General features: G+C 43.1%; 1 protein-coding gene across 4 annotated transcripts in view; it reads right to left on the bottom strand.

The window, feature by feature from the left end:
- The window catches only part of RPAP1 (RNA polymerase II associated protein 1), a 51879-nt gene that overhangs the window by 23635 nt on the left and 7465 nt on the right, over nt 1-20779 (bottom strand). For 2 of the 4 annotated variants that reach the window (XM_071558388.1, XM_071558391.1), the window contains exons 1-10: nt 18008-18054; nt 13124-13394; nt 12014-12162; nt 11399-11491; nt 9893-10073; nt 7686-7862; nt 4570-4776; nt 916-1031; nt 575-673; nt 38-139 (exon numbers count right to left, since the gene is read on the bottom strand). In XM_071558388.1, coding sequence (XP_071414489.1) covers nt 38-139; nt 575-673; nt 916-1031; nt 4570-4776; nt 7686-7862; nt 9893-10073; nt 11399-11491; nt 12014-12162; nt 13124-13313 — 1314 coding nt within the window. In that variant the 5' untranslated portion in view covers nt 13314-13394; nt 18008-18054. Of the gene's footprint in view, nt 1-37; nt 140-574; nt 674-915; nt 1032-4569; nt 4777-7685; nt 7863-9892; nt 10074-11398; nt 11492-12013; nt 12163-13123; nt 13395-16072; nt 16142-17673; nt 17697-18007; nt 18055-20779 lie in introns of those variants that run through there. The other 2 variants (XM_071558390.1, XM_071558389.1) reach the window with 2 other exon arrangements.

Genomic DNA, 20779 nt, shown 5'->3' with positions numbered 1-20779 from the left:
GGAACTATGGGGAGAAATTTCGTAGAAAGTGACTTACCCTTTCAACAATACGACCTAAGACCTGTAGAGCCAGTGTCCTCTGTTGCGTAACTTGGCTGCGAGACAAATGAAAGAGCTCTTGGAGAGTATAACCAGCCCTCTAAATAGCAGGGGGAAATGAAACAAAGAAAGCAAAACAAACCCTTCAGCTTTAGGTATAAACAGGCCTCTTAAAATAAGATTAACTGTAAAAGACTGAATAACAGAAAACAAAACTGCAACACAATATTGTTTTCCACTTTGTGACAACAGCAGAAGAGATTCTCATCATTGATGTGATAGGAAAATACGGAACTTCTTAAGAAAAGGAAGTACATGTACCTTTTTCCAGCACCATAGAACCTTAATAACACTAACAGAGTTTTCTGAAGGTAAAGCAGTTAATACATGCAGACCCAATTTGTGTGGGGAGTTTGTTTCTAAAGAAAAACCACTCATCTGCATTTTTCTAAGATTTTTTTTGTCACTAAAAAACCTTGACACAAAAGGAATCTGCCAAATCAAACCCAGAAAATGAAAATGCATGTACACCTACCTCTGCCTCTTCTCCATGGTGATGCAAGCCCAGATGTGTTGGCAAATCAGCATCTGCAGGAATCAATTCTCCTTTTAAACTGAATCGAGCTTGCATTCCCTGCAACAAATGTGTGGAGGGAGAAAACTATTATTTCTATTGCTCTCCAATACATTCTTTACTTAAAACCATTTTCTACAACTGTTGGAAGATGACAGTTCAAAAACTCCCCAGGTCAGGCCTCAAATTCTTTTAAAAATTGACTTAGCCAGAAGACTAGTCTTTGAAGACTTCAAAACTGTTACTGCTGAGAAGCACGATCCAGACACAAACACACAAATAACCAGTTTCTGCTTCCAAACCTTTCTAGTTTTCTTCTGCCGGGGTGAGGGCAAATCTTTCATCCATTCCAGCTTCTCAAACTCCACATTGTCCATGTGAATCCATTCCTTCCTGGGCTTCACAGGCAGATCATCATCTTTGGGCAGGGGAGGAAAGAAAGGGCAGTCTTACTTTCCAAGACAGGGATGAAGAAAATACTATTCCCCCTTTGCCGAGCTACTTGGCTTAAAGACTGCTTCAAACATAGGATTATGTAAAATGAAAACAATTTACAAACTGACTGTTGTCTGATGCAAAGGTTTTAAAGCTATTTTCATCTTTCATGAGAGTTAGAAGAGGAAGTAAACAGCACTGTAATGAAATGCACAGACAAGGCTAATTTAGGAGAAGTTGAACAAAAATCAGGACACAAATAAGGCAAATTATCAGTACCAATGCAGAAAAAAATAATATCAGCCCTACTTTTGCAAACTAGTATCATCCAAGCAGGGGAGCATTACTAATATCATCCAAGGAGGGGAGCATTCCTAATATTACTAAAAAGCAAACTAATATCATTCAAGGAGGGGAGCATTAGGGGAGACGTGAAATAATTCAAAAGTATTAATGCAGAGAGTCCAAGCAAATCATTGGAAGCCAGTATGATTTCAGCCTAGATACACTGAAAAGAGCAAAATCACTACTATTCATGCTTTTGTGCATTCACAATGCTTTTGTGAGGCTTGAGAAGATCACCTTGGCAAGATCAAAACAGCTGAAAATTTGCATAGCCTGCCAAGGAGACAGCATGGTGGGGAAACTGCACAGCTAAACAATTTCAAAGGTACAAGTACAAAAGGAAGAATTAGTAATTTCACTTTATAAAGACCTTTGATTAGAATAATTTGAGAAACAAGTAATTTATGTCTGACATCACAAGAGTTGCCCTAGAAAAGAGACAGATCAGCATGTGCAAAAATGTCAGAAGTCAAGGGACCAGAGAGATATAACTGGAAGTTTAAACACTAGGAAAGGTTTGTGAGCAGGTTACTATGCCAAACCAGAATGAGAAGAGATGAGCTAAGAAGTCTTTGAGAAGTCTCAAAAGGAATCACACACAAGAACAGGAACAGGCAGTCCAAGGGCATGAAAAGCAGCAGCATCACTCCTGCTGGAACTGCCCAGAACTCATTTGCATTCCAGCTATTAATCTTAGTGCTGTGGTCTTCCCTTGCAAGGAACAGTGAGTCCCACTGAGATGCTCTTCTTTCATCAGATCTTTCCTGCTGATAACTGGCCTTTTACTTTGCTCCAATTAACAGATAATCTTTCAGGAAGAGAACTCATCCTTTCTGGGATGAAGCTTTACCCTTATGATCAATGTAGTATTGAATCAGGCAAGGAACCAAGCAGAGAGTTATCTTGCTCGGCCAGAAAGCTGTTCCACAGAATTTCAGCCAAAGGCTCAGCACGCATTTTAATTGAAGGGAAGGAAAAAGCATCTCAAGTGTATGAAAGCGGAATGTCTGTGGGTGGTAGATGCAAAACTAGAGGAAATAAAATCAGCAGAAAAATGAAATATATTGACATTCATAATTTAACAAAATGTTTTCTCCATTAATGACTAAATTGATTGGGTTGAGTTAATCACTCTATGAACAGCATTACACATGTTACTACCAGCCCTTAGTATTATGATCTTGTCAACAAAGGAAGATGGATATATATTTCAAGGCATCAGCAGATTGTTACTGAGAAATCCCTTTGCAGAAACACAAGCTAACAGCATGAATGCAAGATTTGCACTGAACTTTTTCAGACTTGGGTTACATTAAATGCTACCACCCAACCTCTTCACAGCTTTCCCTCTTGTCTCAGCACCAGAATTTACTTTTCCATTTCACGAGATTACAAGTTGCTGGATAAAGGCTTCACCATCTTGTTTCTAATAAGCATTAACCTTTTCCCTCATTAAAGAGGCAGGTTTGACTTTTGAGCAATCCCCTTGCGTTGTGTCATCATCCTCCCCCTAGAGAAATTCAGTGTGACCGTTTCTGCTTGGTTATTCCTGATGAGTTTATTTCTGAGCATGAACAGATCCTAAAATCCCAATATCAAGTGCTAACAACATATTAACTTTTACATCTACTGTTGGCCAAGATGGGCTGTGGGCATAAACTCAGGTGCTGGAAAAGCTTCCCTTAGTTTTATAACTGTGTTCCAGCTCACACTTTCTTTGTTATTTGAAATATCCTGGGAAAAGTCCTCTTTTTTCCTGTGCAGTCTTCTATAGGAAGCAAAAGATGTTAGCACACAATGCTCTAAAAACTGAGCTATTCCCAGGAGCATTACTATGGAACTCCATTATTATAGGATGAACAACACACTTTTATTGCTCCCAGACGAGTAAGAAAATGTTACTTAACCTGGTGCTAGTCGTGCACTCAGTTGTTTTGGAACTAAAAAAGAAATAAAAATAGGCCTTTTGATTATGATGGATTTGTAGAAAAGTAAAACTTGGGGAGAAACAGCAAAAGCACTGTTCAGTGAAGTGTTTTCATCAACAAGAGGTTAATAAGCTCTATTTCTCCTGCACACGTGTACACACACACACACCCCTACACTCGCAGATTCATCCCTCTCAGCAAGAAAATGGTAAATGGTTGTTATCTCTTGCAAACATCGAGATGAAATCCAAAGGTGATTCAGAAACTTCTTTAATCAGTATGCGTAGAATGGATCAGAAGAGAGGATCAAGAGACAAAGACAGCCAAAAATTGACATGAAATTGTGGGAGAAGGATACTATGAACAAAAGAGTGGGGGAAATGAGAATGGGAGCCTAAAAATTACCACAGAGAAAAAGAAACTGCTACAGAAAAAAAAATGCAGAGAGGAAAGCAACAGTAAAATCAGAAGCTTAAGGGAAAAAACATTTCCTTTCTTTGCCATGAAAACGTATGGGTTGCTCTAGTTGCCAGTGCTAAAGCAGCTTTCTCCTCATAGAGGCGTACACTGAGCACTAAAGAGTTCTGCCGTAAGAGGCAAAAGCTCTGTCACATTCTTCTCAAAAAGCAGAACATTCTACACCTTAATACTTCCCACTGCATTCACAGCACAAAGAAAAGAACTGTATCGTGTGGAAATCACTCTGTGGGCTCTAAGATACAAGTCACAGAGCAAGGCCATGAGGAGCAGTGTCATGCTAAGACATACATGCTCTATATGAGCAATTTCTCTGAAGTGAGACTGTCATCTCTGTGCTATCCTGTAAGCAAATCACCTATCCAACACCCTCCTGTTCCCAGTCAGTTCCAGTTAAAAGAAATTCTTCAAGCAGGAGCTGAATCTCACTACTTAGACTCTTGTTTTCCTGTTCACACAACGGAACAGACTTAACAATGCCAAGCTGAAACTACACTTTACCCCTAGAGGCCTCAGAACATATTGCAAAAACAAAGCAAGATCTCTCACTGAAGAGCTCACCTCCATTACATAGTGTATCACCTTTCTAATTTGTGGAGCCCATCCAGAAATTAGAGATATTTTTATTTCCACCCAAAATAAAATATGATAAAATTCTGGGTTGGATCACTAACAAAGTGACATATCAATCCAATCTGGACTGATGTACAAATGCCATAAAAACCTTACATTTACATTCAGAAAATTAACAACATGAACTTTGTTTCTTACCTGTGATTTCTACCTTCGTATTTCCCTCCTTCCTTACAGATTCTTCCAGATGCAACCCCTGCATGGAAAGAGATGAGCTTACACCACACTGAGCCACGGGCAGAGATTCCACAAACTCCTCTGGTTTGTTCTGTTCCATTTTTAATTCCTTTTTCTGGTCTTCATTGTTACTACGTTGTGATTTTAAGAAAGCAACCAAACTGGGATCTGCAAGTATTGACAAAGAAACAAACAGAGATGTGACAAAAAGTCTCAAAATACTTCATACGCTTACGGTTCCTGCTATTTATGTTTCAACTTTTTCTACATGCCCTCTTCCTCTGTACCAACTGTCATTTCCTTTCAAACTGAGGCACTTCACTGCTTTATGACCTCTTAGGCACATAAGCTGGGTGCAACTCATGGGTGAGGAGACACCAGAGAAAGAACTGACAAATCTCTTTCAAGGTAAAGCAACCACAAAAATTCTAATTATTTTCCCAGCTTACAAATAAAGAGATAAATCTTTATTTCCCCCTTCCCTGACACTGAAAAGGCACAACCAAACAAGACTATTAATTATGGAGACAATTCTGGTCTGTAGTTTACATTCACAAGAGGGATCCATGTCTGACAGTTCGCCTACCCTGCCCGTGGACCACTCAGTGGCATCAATCTGAACACTATGAGAATACACAAGACAGATAGCACAAAAAGAATTTTTGCTCTTTATTCAATTGCACTAGAGCTGCAGTTCATAGTGTAGATATTAAGCTACAAGAAGAATTTGTTTCTTCTGAATTGACTCCTCATCCTGAGAGTCAATTATCATCTGACAACATTCAGAAAACAAACGCGGCCATTTTCTTTGTGCTTTTGAGCAGAAGAGAAACACTTTGGAGGTAGATGTGTTTTGAAGGACAGATTATATTCCTATGGCTCTAAGACCATAATTTTACTTTCAGATCTGTTACAGATGGATCCCACACCATTTTGGATGGCATGCGCTGTCTCTAAATACTCTTCACCTAGAAGATGGTGTTGGGAAGTTTATGCCAGAGGTGAACAGTCAGAGATTGTGCCTCTGTGCCAGTTCTGGCCCAAGTCTGTACAAGGTACAGAAATACTCCAATAAGCAGCATCAGAGATACATAAAGTAAAAGAACATAACACTTACATTGGTTATTTATTCTTTAGAGGACAAAGGACAAGCCATTCAGAAATGCTCTTTACCTGAGATAAGTCATCTCAAAAATTACTCCCATGTCTCTGAAACATCTATCCCACACTTTTGACTGCTGTACCTTCTCCTCATGATGCAGTTTTAAAGCCTCCTTGGCGAAGGACAGGCATTCAGCCCGGTCCCATTACAGTATTCATATTTTTACTGAATGTAAGAAGGCAGACCTGTCGCTTTCTCACACTTCATTGCACACAGCAAAGACTGTATTCATTATTTCATCATTTTGCACAGTGGCAAACAAGTCATAGATCATGTCAATCTGTGCACACTATGTCAAAAACTAAGCCTGCTTCTGTGCAGAGTCTCCATGAACAAAACCAGAACAACACCAACAATAAGATACTGCTCAGTATGGAATTGTCTACCCATTCTCATACCTTACACCATGGAGTATCATCTACTTCATAACTAAGAGGTTAACTCAGGGACTGGGCAGCATTTAACACCCACAAATCATTCACACTCCTAAATATGGAGAAAAGGTCTCCTTAATCCACAGCTACATGCCTGTCCAGTTCCAAAGTTTATCTGTAAGTCAGCAATTCAGCTGAGGAGCTGCTTCATCATGCTCAATTCCCTACCCACAGATATTTTGGGAATTCCAAAATTACTCTCAGTTTCCTTAAGGCCTCAAAGACTGAAAGATCTACAATTTTAACCCACAGGGCATATAAAAAAACACATTGCTTCAGAAAAATATTGTTCAAAAATACTTAAAATACATTCTATAATTTTTAAACTCCTTAAGTATCCACTTTACTAATATCCAAAAGGATGGAGTGGCAGGGACAAGGAGCAAAGATCACAAATCCATCACAAGAAGAAAGTGCATTAACAGTTCATACACATGTCATTGTTACAAGCAGTGAAACTAAACAAAATAGTAATTCTGGAGAGTTCAGGTCTCTGAATGAAGGATGTACCTAAACATTCTGTCTGCAATTATTTTGCACAGTTCCTTTGCCACCTTTCTAGTTATACCAATATTCCATTGCCGCTTGCAATGAAGTCATGATCGTTAATATGATCTTTAAGCTGAGCCCACGACTTATGCATCTATAATGCCATGCACATCTAAATTTGATGCTAGAGGATCTGAAATTATGGGTATTTAAAAAAATCCTTGTCTGCCACCTACATCTGTACATCTGCTCCTCTTGAGCATATAAATTCATTGAAACCAATGACAACAAGTTTTGCAGCCCCCTAGATAACACGAAGTTTTACCAAACAGACCAGTCAGTGTTCTCCTCTGCCTGGTCATCAGCTGCCAGTGATGGGCATTCCCAGAGCACCACTGTAAACAGGGCTCCAAACCAGAGACCAGACCCCTGACAGAACTCCCACACCCAACAGCCTGAAAATTAAAACACTTTTTCAAGAAGTCAAGAGTAGTCATAAGTTTTTCCACTCAGTATACTAAGTATAGATTTGAATTGATATCTCCCACATGCCCATATGTTCTCCCTATCAGGATAATGACAGTTCTGGCCCAACTTTTAGTATTTTGGAGGGGAAGACCAAGGGCTCGCTCTCACCTCAGCTCTGCTACAGCTTTGCTTTCTTATCTGCTTCAGAGAATTACATTCTAGGATCTTAATACATGTATATGTAACCACATATTTGGTGTGTAAACAACAGTATTCAAGGAGCATCTTATCCCACAGCAGAGAGGGGATGAGAAAAACTTAAGCCAAACCATTTCTCACTGAGAAATAAATGCCTTTTAATTTCTTCATACTCATAAGCTACCAATACAGCATGGAAGCTAGATGATCCATACATGGAATGAGCAGGAATTCTAGGCTCCCATCTCTGACCTGTGAACTTGCAAAGACTTCAGGACACCCACACATGCAGTAAACCTCCCGACCTGACCCTGAGAAGCACATACCCAGCTGAGCCAGAAGCCTTGCCTGCTCCTGCAGGATCTCTTCCTCAGACATGGACTGCAGCTTCTCCAAGTTCTCTTTGTGAATAGCTTCAGCTTCCTGCTCACTCTTTTGGCTTCCAAGACCCTCTCCCGTTATGAGACAAGGACGGTGAGAGGTCAAAAAGTCACCAGCTTTATCTACAAGATCAGGCAGAGAAAGCACTTACCAATTTAAGTGTCTACAGCATCATGAAAAAATCTCAATTCTGTCATTACCAGGCTTGCAAAATTTCTTCTTTTTTTTCACCTTGGTAACAAAGTTAAAATAAGAGTAAAGAAGTTTAGTCTAGCTTCAAACAAAACTAAAATACTTGGGCTTTCATCCCATGTCATAACAAAACATCATTTCCATCTTGTTTCTTTAGAAGCTTTAGGAGGAGTGGGGGGGGAAAGCAATTAATTTTGTTTCTTTAAAGCAAAAGTAACATCAAGAAAAAAGTAAACTGGAGTATCACTCACAAATCAGGAGTTAGAGCATTCATCCATGTTAGTGAATATTAGATTCTTTCTCTGCCCAAGAATACCTAAACCCACATGTGTATGTCAGCTGAACCACAACCTAGCTGAGTGAGACAGAAAATTATCAGGTAAACCAGCTTCTGGAGTGATACAGGATACATTCTTAACACAGGTATGTTTGCTTCTAAAACTGTCCTGTACTCACCTTTAAGGGTTAAACATATTAGAAGTTCCAGCAGCAAGACATTTTTCCTATCCTGCACAAAATCAAATTCCCTTTATCACCTGATCTAAATCCATTTAAAATGCTCACTTCATTTAACAATAGCAGCAGGGTTACATACTCCCTTGGTCAGTGAGACCCTCCAGCTATCCTGTAATCAACTATAAAAAGACCCAACTTAGTGGCTTTATTCCTTGTGTTTTACTCATATGCTCCATATATTGACTGGGAACACCTCTATGACCCTAAACCAGCCTACCCTGAAAGCATCAAATCCCTGTTCAAACAGCAGCAATGACACTCATCAAAACATCAGTAAGGTTTGCTGTCACTTCCACACAAGTTATTTTGCATATTGATCAGAAAGAAATAAGGTAGATTGATGTTGTAAAAGCTTCAGTAAGCTTCCCCGCATCAGCGACTAAACTGAGGGTTATCAGACCACAAACATGTTGTTATGACAAGAAATTGAGCTCCTTCTTTTCTCTTCCTTCTATGATCCTGCTGAGGAGTCCAAACCATTTTCTAATCCCTCTGTTGTGCTGCTACATTTTAGAAGTGTTCTGCTTCAAGAGGGTCACAGCTATAGGCTGCTCTATTTCCCCTTGAGATTTCTCAGACACAATTGCATGTGCCCAATTGTAACAGGCTATACAGTAAGCACAGTATAGTGACCTGGACGGTGGATTTGTGCACACAGCAAAGCATACCTGTGAGTTTGCTTACCAATTCTCTGAAGGGGGTCAAGGCTGACAGAAACCTTAACCAAATTATGTTAATCTTCAAATGACATCTGGCCTCTATTTCAATGTGAAGAGGGAGTCAGGGTAAAAGCCAGACACATGGTGGTCTAAACAAATTGGAGTGCCCAAGACACACACACACACAAATTAAAATGAAAACCTGGAGATGCTGATACCAGGTGTATTGGCTTCATCTTTCCTGGTCATGTCGCTGTCAGACAAGTAACTGTTGGAGGCGATACTGACTCATCAGCACTGCCTCACAACATTCCTTATGGAGCAAAACCACAGTCTCAGCAGCAGATCTGGTGAGAGAAGACTGAGCTTTCAGGCATCATGGTAGGAGTGAGAACCCACATCACTGTGGTCTCAAATGCCTTCAACAAGCACAAGAACCACCTTCTTTCTAAAGTTGTGTAAATCAACGATGAAACAAGAAAAAACTTTCAATATAACAAGCAAAAAGAAAAAGGAGGACAAGAACCTCAAAAAATAAATCTCTCTGGCCCTATATGAAACAAAAGGGAAATCAGTGAGGAAGTTAACTCAATTTTTAGAATGTTAATTTGTGTCTCAGACCATTTAAAATCCTTGACACAAAACAGACATTACAAGTGACCTTGAGATTCCTAAACCGAGGAGAGCAACTCTACCATAACTTAAAAATAAGGTGTGCTGATGTTTAAGGTTACTCAGGCTCTGTAAATACGATAGGCTGGATAAGCATAACCTTCTCCACTTACCACCTCTGATGCTGGGGATAGTTGCCTCTCCCACTGATTCCTCAGGATCCAAGGCATCCGAGGCGGGTGATCTTACTTGGACGTACTCGGCAGCAGAGGGAGCTGTTACTGCCTTTTCAGCAGCTCTCTTCGCAGCCATCTTCTGTGCAAAGATGCTTTTTCTTCCAGATCCCACCTTCACCTGTAAATAGGGAAGACATGTGTCACCACTTTCCTCTCCAGGCTCCCCCAGCAACTAACAAATGTAAAGATCTGATCCTAAATACACCCTCAGATCAGACTTTGGGATATGACTCAGAGAAGCTGCTGGCAGCCACCTGGCCTTTTCTGTGATCGTGCTATTCTTTTTTTAGAACAGTTTAATGCTAGGCCAGAGAGACAAAAATATGGATGTTTTTGGTACCTAGAAAAGGAAAATGATTAATTATAAGTGAATTTGAGCATTGCAAGTACACCTAAAATATCACCAAACACAACAGTTCCAGCTTTCCTGCTGTTCGGAAGCTCTGCATAGCTGAATACTTTGGATTTCAGACGGAACATTGGAACAGACTTCTTATAAGGTTATTAGAGAGCAGCAGGGTGAAGAGATTTACACAGTAAGAAGTGGGCAAAGGGTGCTAAAATAATCTTGACTAAATTACTGTGCTGCTTGTCCAGGTTATAGAAGGGCACAGCTCTGAACAGCCTTGCACAGGATGCACAGAAATCCAAAGCAAACTAAGGAAAAAAATCTCTTACACATCCTCAGTCCAGAGAAGAAACTTTAGAAAGCAGTCTTAACATTTGGTAGCTGCTTTGTGCACTCCTGCATCAGGTCAACAGAACAGGTAGTTTAAAAAGTATTACTCCTGCCTTTCAAGAAAGCTGTCCTTCAAAATAAGCTACCTCCTCAAACCAACCACAGCTATCAATCACATACCAGTTTCCAGCATCTGACTCCCACTAAGCTAGCAGCTCTTGCTACTACAGCAACGACTGATAATAGCAGCCACGGCTTTCAGTTTTACAGCCTCAGAAAAAAAATCACGTCAAAATCCAAAAAGCTGCAAAAGATGATCTGTACAACCATACTCAAAAGTCATGCCAGGAGAAATTAGGTGCAACTTCAATAAGAACAGACTTAATCAAACCTGGTGGACAAATCAACAAGAGATTGTTTCTCCGAGAAAAACAAGCAGAACAGGATCAATTCTATTAGAGCAGTGCAGATTTAATCCACCTTACTTAAGTTAGCTGAAGGGGGTCACGTTTTTCCTAACCCAAAATAATTCCAATGTTATTTAACTGTAGGGTTTCGAGTGCCTACTAAATGGCAACTTGGAAGAAGAACTTTCTCCTACACTAAGGTGGCAATAGCAGAGATATGTTGAACTAAGTCATGATCTCCAGCAAACCAAGTCAGTTGTTTTGAGACTTACCGAGTTCCCTCAAGCATTAGGCTTTACTGTGGAAAAATTTTAAATGTTAATGAAGGTACCATAAAACATCTGCTCCCAATCTTACCTCACTTTTTATCTCAGAGCGGTGAAATGACCTTGGAAATGGGTCTCCTGTGGGCACTGGCACAGTCACTGCTACTGCACTGGTGTCTCGCTCCTGAAGAAAAAAATTCAAACCGTGTAGAAACCATTGCAACAGCCAGACATGTTTGTATCATTTAGCTGAAAGCAGACTCAAAATCTCTCAGCTCGGCACTTCACATCACCATCAGGCTCAGAATATCTTGTGCTTTAGAGCCAAAGCAAGCTGTTTTCCAAAAGGCTGGGCTGATAAACTCCACACAGAATCAGATAAAGGAAAACCTGGGCCAGTGCAGAGCAATGAAAATATCCCCAGTCCAGAAACTTACTCAAATCTACACTACAGCACATGCCTGAATGCAAGCAGTGTGACCTGTAGGCAGCTTGGGCTGGAAAGAAGATTTGAATCCATATTTAACTGACACCAAAAATATACCCAAAGAGCTTTTTCTTTCAAAGTGCTCCAGAACACTGGTCTACAGTGCTGCTTCACTACACTGTAGAAATAAGAAGAAGCAACAGAGACCTTCATCCCTGCTCAGTTCACAGCATTCAAAAATCAACTCACTAGATCATCACAAAAAAAAAAACAACATACAATAATTTTGCTGAAGACTGCTGTAATGTGTTGATCATGACTTTCCAGTCGTTCCTCTGGATCTTCATCCTCAAAGTGGACATAAGCACTTCTGGTCTTGGACTTTTTTGGAGGAGCTGGAGTTAGAGGTGGGAGAATATCAGGAAAATCTAGGGAGAAAAAGTAACAAATAAAAAAAAAAGCAGTCAAGTTACTTACATAACCATTGTGCATCAGGTACCAGACCAAGGCCCCCTAATAGCTCCTATTACTACTCTGGTGGGAAATGAAGATGAGGAAGCAATAAAACAATTACAAGTCCTCTGTCTTTGAATTGCACTGGGTAGCGGAGAGAAACATGCTTGAGACTTTTATTATTTATGTATTGCCACAAGGTCTTGTCAAAGAGTTCTGTAAGCAGGAAAGGGTACTAAGGACTGACTGCAAGCACTAAGGGAAGAAGCAAAGCTGTACAGAAATGAATACTGCCCTTGCAGGTTGTGCTCAGGCCCAGAAAAGTGTATTTCCACTGCCAGCCCTAACAGTGGGGGATTTGTATGATCATGAACAAGTCAAAGTCTTCTTTTCACTTGCAATGAACAGACCATAATCCCTCTATCTGAAACTAATAACTGAAAGATTTAAATTCCTGCTTTTAAAAAAATGTAAATGGTTGCTTTTAAAAAAGCACCTTGAGCTTCTGACATTATCAAGCACATGACAAAAGTGTTACAGTTACTACTGATGGAGAAAACAATAGCAAGCCAGACCTGCTGGCTGAAAGCTGGAGCTGATAGCAGAACCAAAAATCTCAGACACTGAGAACATGGTCTGGATAGGTGGCAAAATAAGCAGTGGGTGCCCAACCAGTACATATCACAGAAAACACCTCTTACTGGTAAGGCACCAGAGTCAGCTGATAAATGTGGACAAAGGCAACAAAGGTGGTTCTACTGGATGCTAGTAACATTGGACCAGTGCATTTTCTAACAAGGCTAAGAACAAACAATACTGCAAGGAGGACACAAATGTAGGTCAAAAGCAGCACTGAGTTGACGGAGAGGTGAAAGGCAAGCAGTAAAGAACATGAAAGGGACAGATAATCTTAAAGAAGTTCAGAAGAGAATTTACCATCCAACATGACTACATCCCTGCTGTCCTGTAGTTGGGGTCTTTCAGCATCCATGCTCCCTTCCTCCCCCTTCCTCTTATCTGCTTTCTTCACAATCTTCACCGCAGGTGATGCTCTGGCTGCCAAGAACTGGTTTTGAAAGTGCAGCAGGTCTGCCTCAGACTCCCCAGGTTTTGGTCTTGATAACATCCTGCCTTCTTGCTATTGCAGCCCAGCTCTCCGTGCTATTCACATAGAACTTCTTCAAGACCGGTTACAGAACTGGAATTCCTGGGGATAGCATGAGGATAGCATAGGAAAACTATTAATTTTTGTCCCCCTCTTATGTTCCTGTACATATTACAGCCACCTTACCTCAGGATCACCTCAGGACATAACTAGATGAACAAGAGTCCAAGATAAACTATTTGCCTCGTACTTCATTGCTGAGCAACACACTACTAGACAAGCCAAGACCTGGCCTACCAGTCTGCTGGGAGAAGAATGGTGTCCATCCAGCAGAAAGCCTGCCAAAGAGTTCATCACTGACAGAACCACAAGAGCATGGCCTGGGATTTGCAAAGCCAGAGTAGGACGTGGTGCAAGACAATAGATTTGACTTACTAAATTATTAACATCAACAAAGAAATCAGATGCACAAAATCACAGAAACATCTCCCCTCCAGCATACGACCTTCTCCAGATCCTAGCATTACCATCCCTGGCAGGATGCAGGAGCCCATCCACATGGACAGGGACAACACAATCACTGACTCTGTTTGCTCTCCTCATTCAAATCTCCCAGGTGAAAAACGTTTTGCTTCCTGACATGGTTCTCCTGCTTTAATTCTCTCTCACTCTTCCACTGTCCTCTTATTGGTAGAAGTCATGCTACTTCCAACCATCTTCATTCACTGCTCAGGACGGTTTGAAGTTTAAAGACAAGAGGGAAATTTATAGACTTTTACCTCTGTGTACATGAGAACTTCCCAGGAAGGCAACTATTCCACCTCCCATTTACTGGGCATGGAAATATTTCTGACTATTACTCTCCATCTCTTATTCCCATAGACTGGGATCAACAATCCATCTCTCACAGGCAGCACGTAGAGTGTTTGCAAATACATTACACTCTAATTGAACCACTGATCAGCACTAATGCTGCAGACCTGACACCCTCCCACACTTGGTATGTTGTAGCAGTTTGGACATATTTGATCTCTTCCACTTGTAAAAGCCCATCAGGACTCAGTGATGATTCATTGTGAAGACAGAAAGGAAAGTGGGTATGGATTTTTAAAAGTTCGGTTATCTGCCGTATGGACAGGCTGCACACATGCGAAAATGCAGAGCTTGGAACTGAAACTCTGTCTTAATCTCAGACCAAAGCAAAGTTCAATCATTGTGCACATACACCCACTGCCCTAAGCCTGGTCTTATACCATTCTGTCTGGTACTATTCATATCATACCTGATTGTAAAGTATGTGGGATGTACCTTGTGGCAAAGGTGCTAACACACACAAGAGTTACTTCCTGCAGGATTTATGAACTACACCTGCATTACTCTACTACTTTCAGGGATCTCCTTCTTGACCAAGGTTGGTTTGTTGTGATGCTGCTGATTCTACAAGAACAAAGGGGGCCAGGAAGTTTTACATTTGGATCGTGGATTCAATCAAGCATTAGGGTAAAACCACCAACCATGTCAGACTCAATGAAACCTCGGGATTTTCAGAGGTTGCAAGGTTTCCAAGGACTCACCATTCAATGCAGCACCTCATGACTGAGAAAACAAACCTCTCCATCCAATGCCAGCGTCACCAGTTCCTTGCTTCATTTCAGGTATCTCAAAACACAGACCTTAATGAAAGCTGTCAGCTCAAGAGTCCCACAACAACAGCTTCCATGGACACCAAACCTACATATGGCACAACCAGCAACAGGGGGAACTTCCCGGAACCCTCTCAACAATGAAAGCCTTCCCCAGCACCCAGGGAAAATGCCCAAATTCTCTACCAACACTCTCAAGGACATCTAGGGAGCATGGTCACCTGCAAAAGCTCCTTCAGGGCAGGAAGGGAAGCGAGCACCCTGCTACGGTGCCCTGCTACTGTCAGAGAAGGACTTGACACAAAAACACCTGGGATGGCACCACGGCTCTGACTGATGCTGAGAAGGCAGAAACACTCCCTTTCAGCCCACCTCCCTCACAACTGCATAGCAAAAATTGCAACTGCTGCAGACAGCTCCTTTTTTTTCTGTGTACTCCTAACATAAGCACACACCTACTTGCTGGTTATTTATGGAGCTTTCTGTCACAGCCGGGCTCCCACAGCCATACTTCAGTTGCTTGGTCCCTCTTTGATATGCATAAGCAGCACCACACGCAGCCGATGCCAAGTGTTCCATGCCCTGTGATCACAGGCTTCAAAGCCCAAAAGAGGAGGATGCCAGGATTAACAGACACAAACTCCCAGTCAGAAGCAAAGTGTGCTGCTAATCTTTCTGCAGTCAGCCTCCTCCACACATGGCTGTGCAGAAACTTCTCCAACTCTCTGCCTATTAAAAAAGTTCATCAAAAACACTGGAGGCCTTGAGAACTGCCTTCCTTTCTCGGCAAAACTGTCAGGCACAAGACGCCAACTAAGTAGCCAGTGTCTAATGAGGTTGGATATTATTCCAAGAAGCCTTTCCTCAAAGTCAGGGCTTAAATACACATGGGACTTACAGACACACTGAATGGAGTGAAAATAGTTCACCTTCTAATGGAACCTTTTCCCATGCCCCCTGGAAGCCTCCTAAGCACATCAGCAACACTGCCCTAGCCATCAGAAGGAGTAGTTCTTACCCACCCGAGCTCAGAGAACACATGCAGCAGAAATCACAAACTCCCGATAATCAACACTAACCCCAGCATCCTGCACTCTGGTTGCCTCCCATCTTGCAACTCGCTGCTTAAAAACTCACCATCCACCATCCGTTTGCCAAGAGGGACCACCAGCCAGACAGCATATGCAACCCAACAAGGATTTTGTCCTAGGAAAACACGGAAGGGATCAGAAGTGCTGTCAAAGGACCACGAGCGCCTTTATGCTCCACAACTCAGTGATTGTTCTGTGGATGCACTATCACCTGCTGTTGTTCACCCTGTCTCTGCTAAAAGGCCTCATAAATGGCTTTCTGTCATGCTCTGCACTTCCCACAGATACTGTTTGAAAAGCCCATCAGTGCTGCAGGAAGTTTCACAGGTGCAGTTGGGACCACAGGCCTAAGTCAGGCTGAAAACAAACACAAAAGCACAGAGGGCAATGAAGGCATAGACTGCTCCAAGGGCCAAGATGCACTTCTGAATGAATCAACTTCAGCTCAAGCATCAGCCTGAGAAGCGAGGTCAGTCAGGATAGTGCAGGACCCCAATCACCAGGCAGTGTAGCACCAGAGTGTGAGAGAGAACGGCAACTACTTTACAGGAAACAGAGGTCCGCAATCCACTTCCAATGCTTTCCAGAAGCAGCATTTAAGCTTCTAGGGCAACCTCTGCTACTACTCTCAGTAGACATAAAACAATTTAAGATTCAGGCATAACATTTGTTTGAGCAAAGTATCCGTCCAATCCTGTGGAAGCTTTTCACAGCTTCCACTGGGCTACAAAAACTGTACTTTCTTGATATAATTCTATACAGCTAGGCTTTTTAATTTTTTCTAGCTCATCTGCATTTACAATGCATTTTATTTCCACAGCAGTAGAGTCCAACAGCCCAAGGACTAACTTACTTGACAACAACATCTGTGAACTAGACGGTCGAAAGAGAAAAGTTAGCAAGTATATGTAGACGCAAAGAATCATCTCTGACTGCTACTGTAATTTCTGGCCCCTAAGGAAGGATTTTTCACCCATCCTCCAATCTATAACTTTGCATTCTTTTGGTAAAGTTACCAGATTTGGCTGAAGAAAGAATACAAGGTCCTGCTGTCACAATCAGTGTCTCAAATTAACCTCTTTCTTCAGACCGTGTTGGCTGAGGTAAGAAGTTAGGAGTGAATTATCTTTCAGTCTCTCCCGGGCAGCTCACCAGTCAGTGGAAAGGTACAATCTCACCACTCTCGATTAGACATCAACAAAAGCCTCACTGAGAATTACTGGCTCCTTTGCAAAATGGTGATGTGCATGCATTGTTCTGTCATGAAAACCCTTTCTGCACACAATATTATAATGACCAACAGTCTAAAACACATAGACTTCACAACACAAGCAGCAAGTTTTAGCTGCTATAGAGAAGGCAGATACCTGTAAAGACACTTCTCCCAGAAGAAATGCCCAAGTCAACAGAGACAAGAACTGCAAAAATTCTCTTCAAAGACGCTCCTCATCTCTCATTGGCCACTTAAGGCTCGGTGACTGTGACTCTATCGGTCGGGCACACACCGTGTACGTGCATACAGCACCCTGCCTCCAGAAACGCTGCTGTGCACAGCTTGCCCCAAAAGTCTCTGCAATAAACAGGTACCAGCACAGCAAAACATAAAAAGCAACAAGCTGCTATTAACAGACCAAAGAGCTAATGCACCTCGATGCGCCCACCGCGTTCACTGCCCGCATGGGTTTTCCCAAAACGAGAATGATGCGAAATCTTAAACACGCAAACGGAGATTCGGCCTGGCGAGGCCTCTCTGATGGGGGCAGGGAGGGACCAGCAGGGCAGACGCCAAAGCACCTCCATGCGCAGAGGGCTCGGCCGCTACCCCCGGGGCCGCGCGGCGTTTGAAGCCGTGCTCCTCTTTACACGAGAGTAAAGGCAAAGCGCTGGGGCCGTGCGGGCTTCCCCGAGTGAGACTCAGCCCACCATCGACCGGGCGGGACTGGGAGGTCCCGCTGCTCCCACACCGCGGGCAACTCCTCACCTGCGCCGCCACTGCGCCACTGCGCCCCTCCGCCATCACTTCCGCCCTGCCCCGCCGAAGTTACTTCCGCCCGGCCGCCGTCACTTCCGCCCGCCCTCCCCCGGACAGCTCCGTCCCCGGAGGAAATTGAACGAGTTGAGTTTTCTTTTCATTTATTGTGAGGTAACCTCGGCCCTATTTCGCCGACACTGCTTAGGGCTGCCCTCTGCTGCGGGCGGCCCGGGGCTCCTGCGGGCGAGTCCCGCCGCTGAACTGCCCCTGCGGGTTCGCCCGGGGCTCGTCCCTGCCGAGGGCCACTCTCCCGGCCGTGTGCCCTGGCGCTGGATACGGGCCGCCTGCATCCCAGAGCCAGGGTCTGCACACACCGAAACACCGCCGTGTGAACGCAGGATCTGTGCCTGGTCGGTAGTCGGGGCTGTTGCCGTGCCCGGGACAGGCCCTGTTTCAGGGGAGCAGACACAGAAACCTCTATGGACGTGCGTCTAATTCATTTTCTGTCTGCCCGTTTGTTACTCGTGTTACACTGGAAAGGACTGGAAAGCTGCTGGACCTTGCAGGAGCTTTGATTTTCATGTTGGTCACTGACTGTAGTACTCACTTGCCTGCCAGCCTTTTTACAGAATCACGGAATGGGTCAGGTTGGAAGGGACCGCAGTGGGTCATCTGGTCCAACCTCCCTGCCCAAGCAGGATCATCCCAGAGCACGTGGCCCGGGATTCTGTCCACATGGTTCTGGAATATCTCCACCAAGGGAGACTCCACAGCCTCTCTTGGGCAACCTGTTCCAGTGCACAATCACCTGCACAATAAAGAAGTTCTTCCTCATCTTCAGGTGGAACTTCTGTTCTGTTCTTCTGTTCCTGCCTGTTGCCCCTTGTCCTACTGCTCTGCACCGTTGAGCAAGGCCTGGCTCTGTCCTCTTACACCCTCCCTGCAGACACTGATTGGCATTGGTGAGATGAATAGAGATGAGATGCTGGCAAGATGAATTCTGAGCATGAAAACAGGCCCAGATTCTCATGGGGGCTTGGAGTGCATGAGGTGGGCCCACTGTCTGGGAAGGACTCACCACAAGTGCCCTGATGCTGTAAGAAATGACAGACTTTTTCAGTGGAGTTTCTTATCCCTTCAGAAAGCTGCAATACTACAGCAAAATTACAGCCAGAAACAAGTTTTATCCATTATGGTCATTGAAAGCACAAAAATCTTTATATTTCTGTTCATCTTCAGACCAAGTAAGAGAACACCATGGATTTTACAAAACGGTTTGGCAGATGCAGTGGTGCAAGTAGAAGACCCCTCTCAATCACCCTGAGGCTGTACTGGGGTTAAATATAGGACTAATTTACCTTGGACCCCATGAACATATTTCAGTTCTTATGCTTGGACAGAAAGGCAGAGAGGCCTTGGCAGTGGTTGCATTGGAATGTCTTTGGGTTAACCATGGGACTGTTCAGACTGACAGCCCTTTGAGGCTGAGCTGTTCTCAATCCAGGCAATTTAACAATTAGTTGTAAGGTCGCTTTGACCTTACTAATGTTCTTAGTATGCAAATGGTGTAAACAAATGACTATTCATTGAGTGAAAAAAGATACCCTAAAGCTGTTCCACAATATTTGACCCTATGTGTCTTTAACTGAGCCAGTGGTCTGAGTCATGAAAGGCCCTGTTTGAGTTACCGTTCTTCAGAGCGACCTGCCCATCTTTTCCTCTCAAACCCAAGGGAGATGTCTATGGAGACATAACCAATTGCAAGTTGAATTTTGCTCTGCTTGAGTAATCCTCTGATTCTGATAATAAAAAACATTACCTCTATCTCTTGCTTTCTTCTGAAGCCAGCCTGTATGTTTCTGTAATACTTCCCATGGGAATGCTCAGCACGGAACTTTGCAAAATTTAACACGTTAACTTCAGTTGTATGGCCAGGCTTTGCGAACGCAGATTTGGGCAGGGCTCTCCCCACGTGGGTGTGCCCTTTCAGCCTGCGCAGTGGATTTTTTAGGTGAGGCACAGCATGCGCAGAACTGGCCCCACCGTTTAAGTCCTAAGGTTCATCTGCCACAGCCGAGCGAGCTTGGACAGTGACAGTGAAGTCCTCGGGACTGTCACAGCACCCGGTACTAACCGGGGCTGACCCTGCTGAGCATCCAAGATCTGACGGGATGGGATGGCAAGGAGGCATTGAACTGCCAGGAGACGGTCCCCACTGAGACTCGAACTCAGGTCCTTGGGATTCAGAGTCCAGAGTGCTCTCCTTTACACCACGGGACCACCCTACTTGAGTTATACCTCACCTGAAAGTACTCTGAGGCTCAACAGAACTGGTCAGCACCCAGGGACAGTAATCCTGTCCTAAGTGTGGGGTGGTGTTCAAGCCTGACGGCCATAAGCATTTGTCCCCCCGATTGCTCTCATGCAGGCTGCACAGCATCTGCGGCCACACGCAGTGTCTCTGAGCATGTGGGTGAAATGAGGAAATAACCTTTTTTGCCAGAAAGACATAAAATATACTCAGAATATGTTCAGTTTTAATCACCACGGGACAGGAATGCTTCCCATTAAAACTGCCAGAGTTTTATGTATCTTTTCTTCATTCCATTAATAATGTACCTTCAGTTTTAATAATACAGTTAAAGGCACTATATATAGCTCATGCTCTATCAATAAATCATGCTTGTGTGTCTTCATATTTATCCTACAAATTATAAGTACCAACACACTTGCATAGATCTGCTAAGCAATTCTAGCAAAGAAATTCCCACCAGAGCACAG

This window comes from Pithys albifrons, chromosome 6 (genome assembly GCF_047495875.1).
Source record: "Pithys albifrons albifrons isolate INPA30051 chromosome 6, PitAlb_v1, whole genome shotgun sequence".
In the NCBI taxonomy this organism is placed as follows: domain Eukaryota; kingdom Metazoa; phylum Chordata; class Aves; order Passeriformes; family Thamnophilidae; genus Pithys; species Pithys albifrons.
This window is presented reverse-complemented; position numbering and strand designations above follow the sequence as displayed.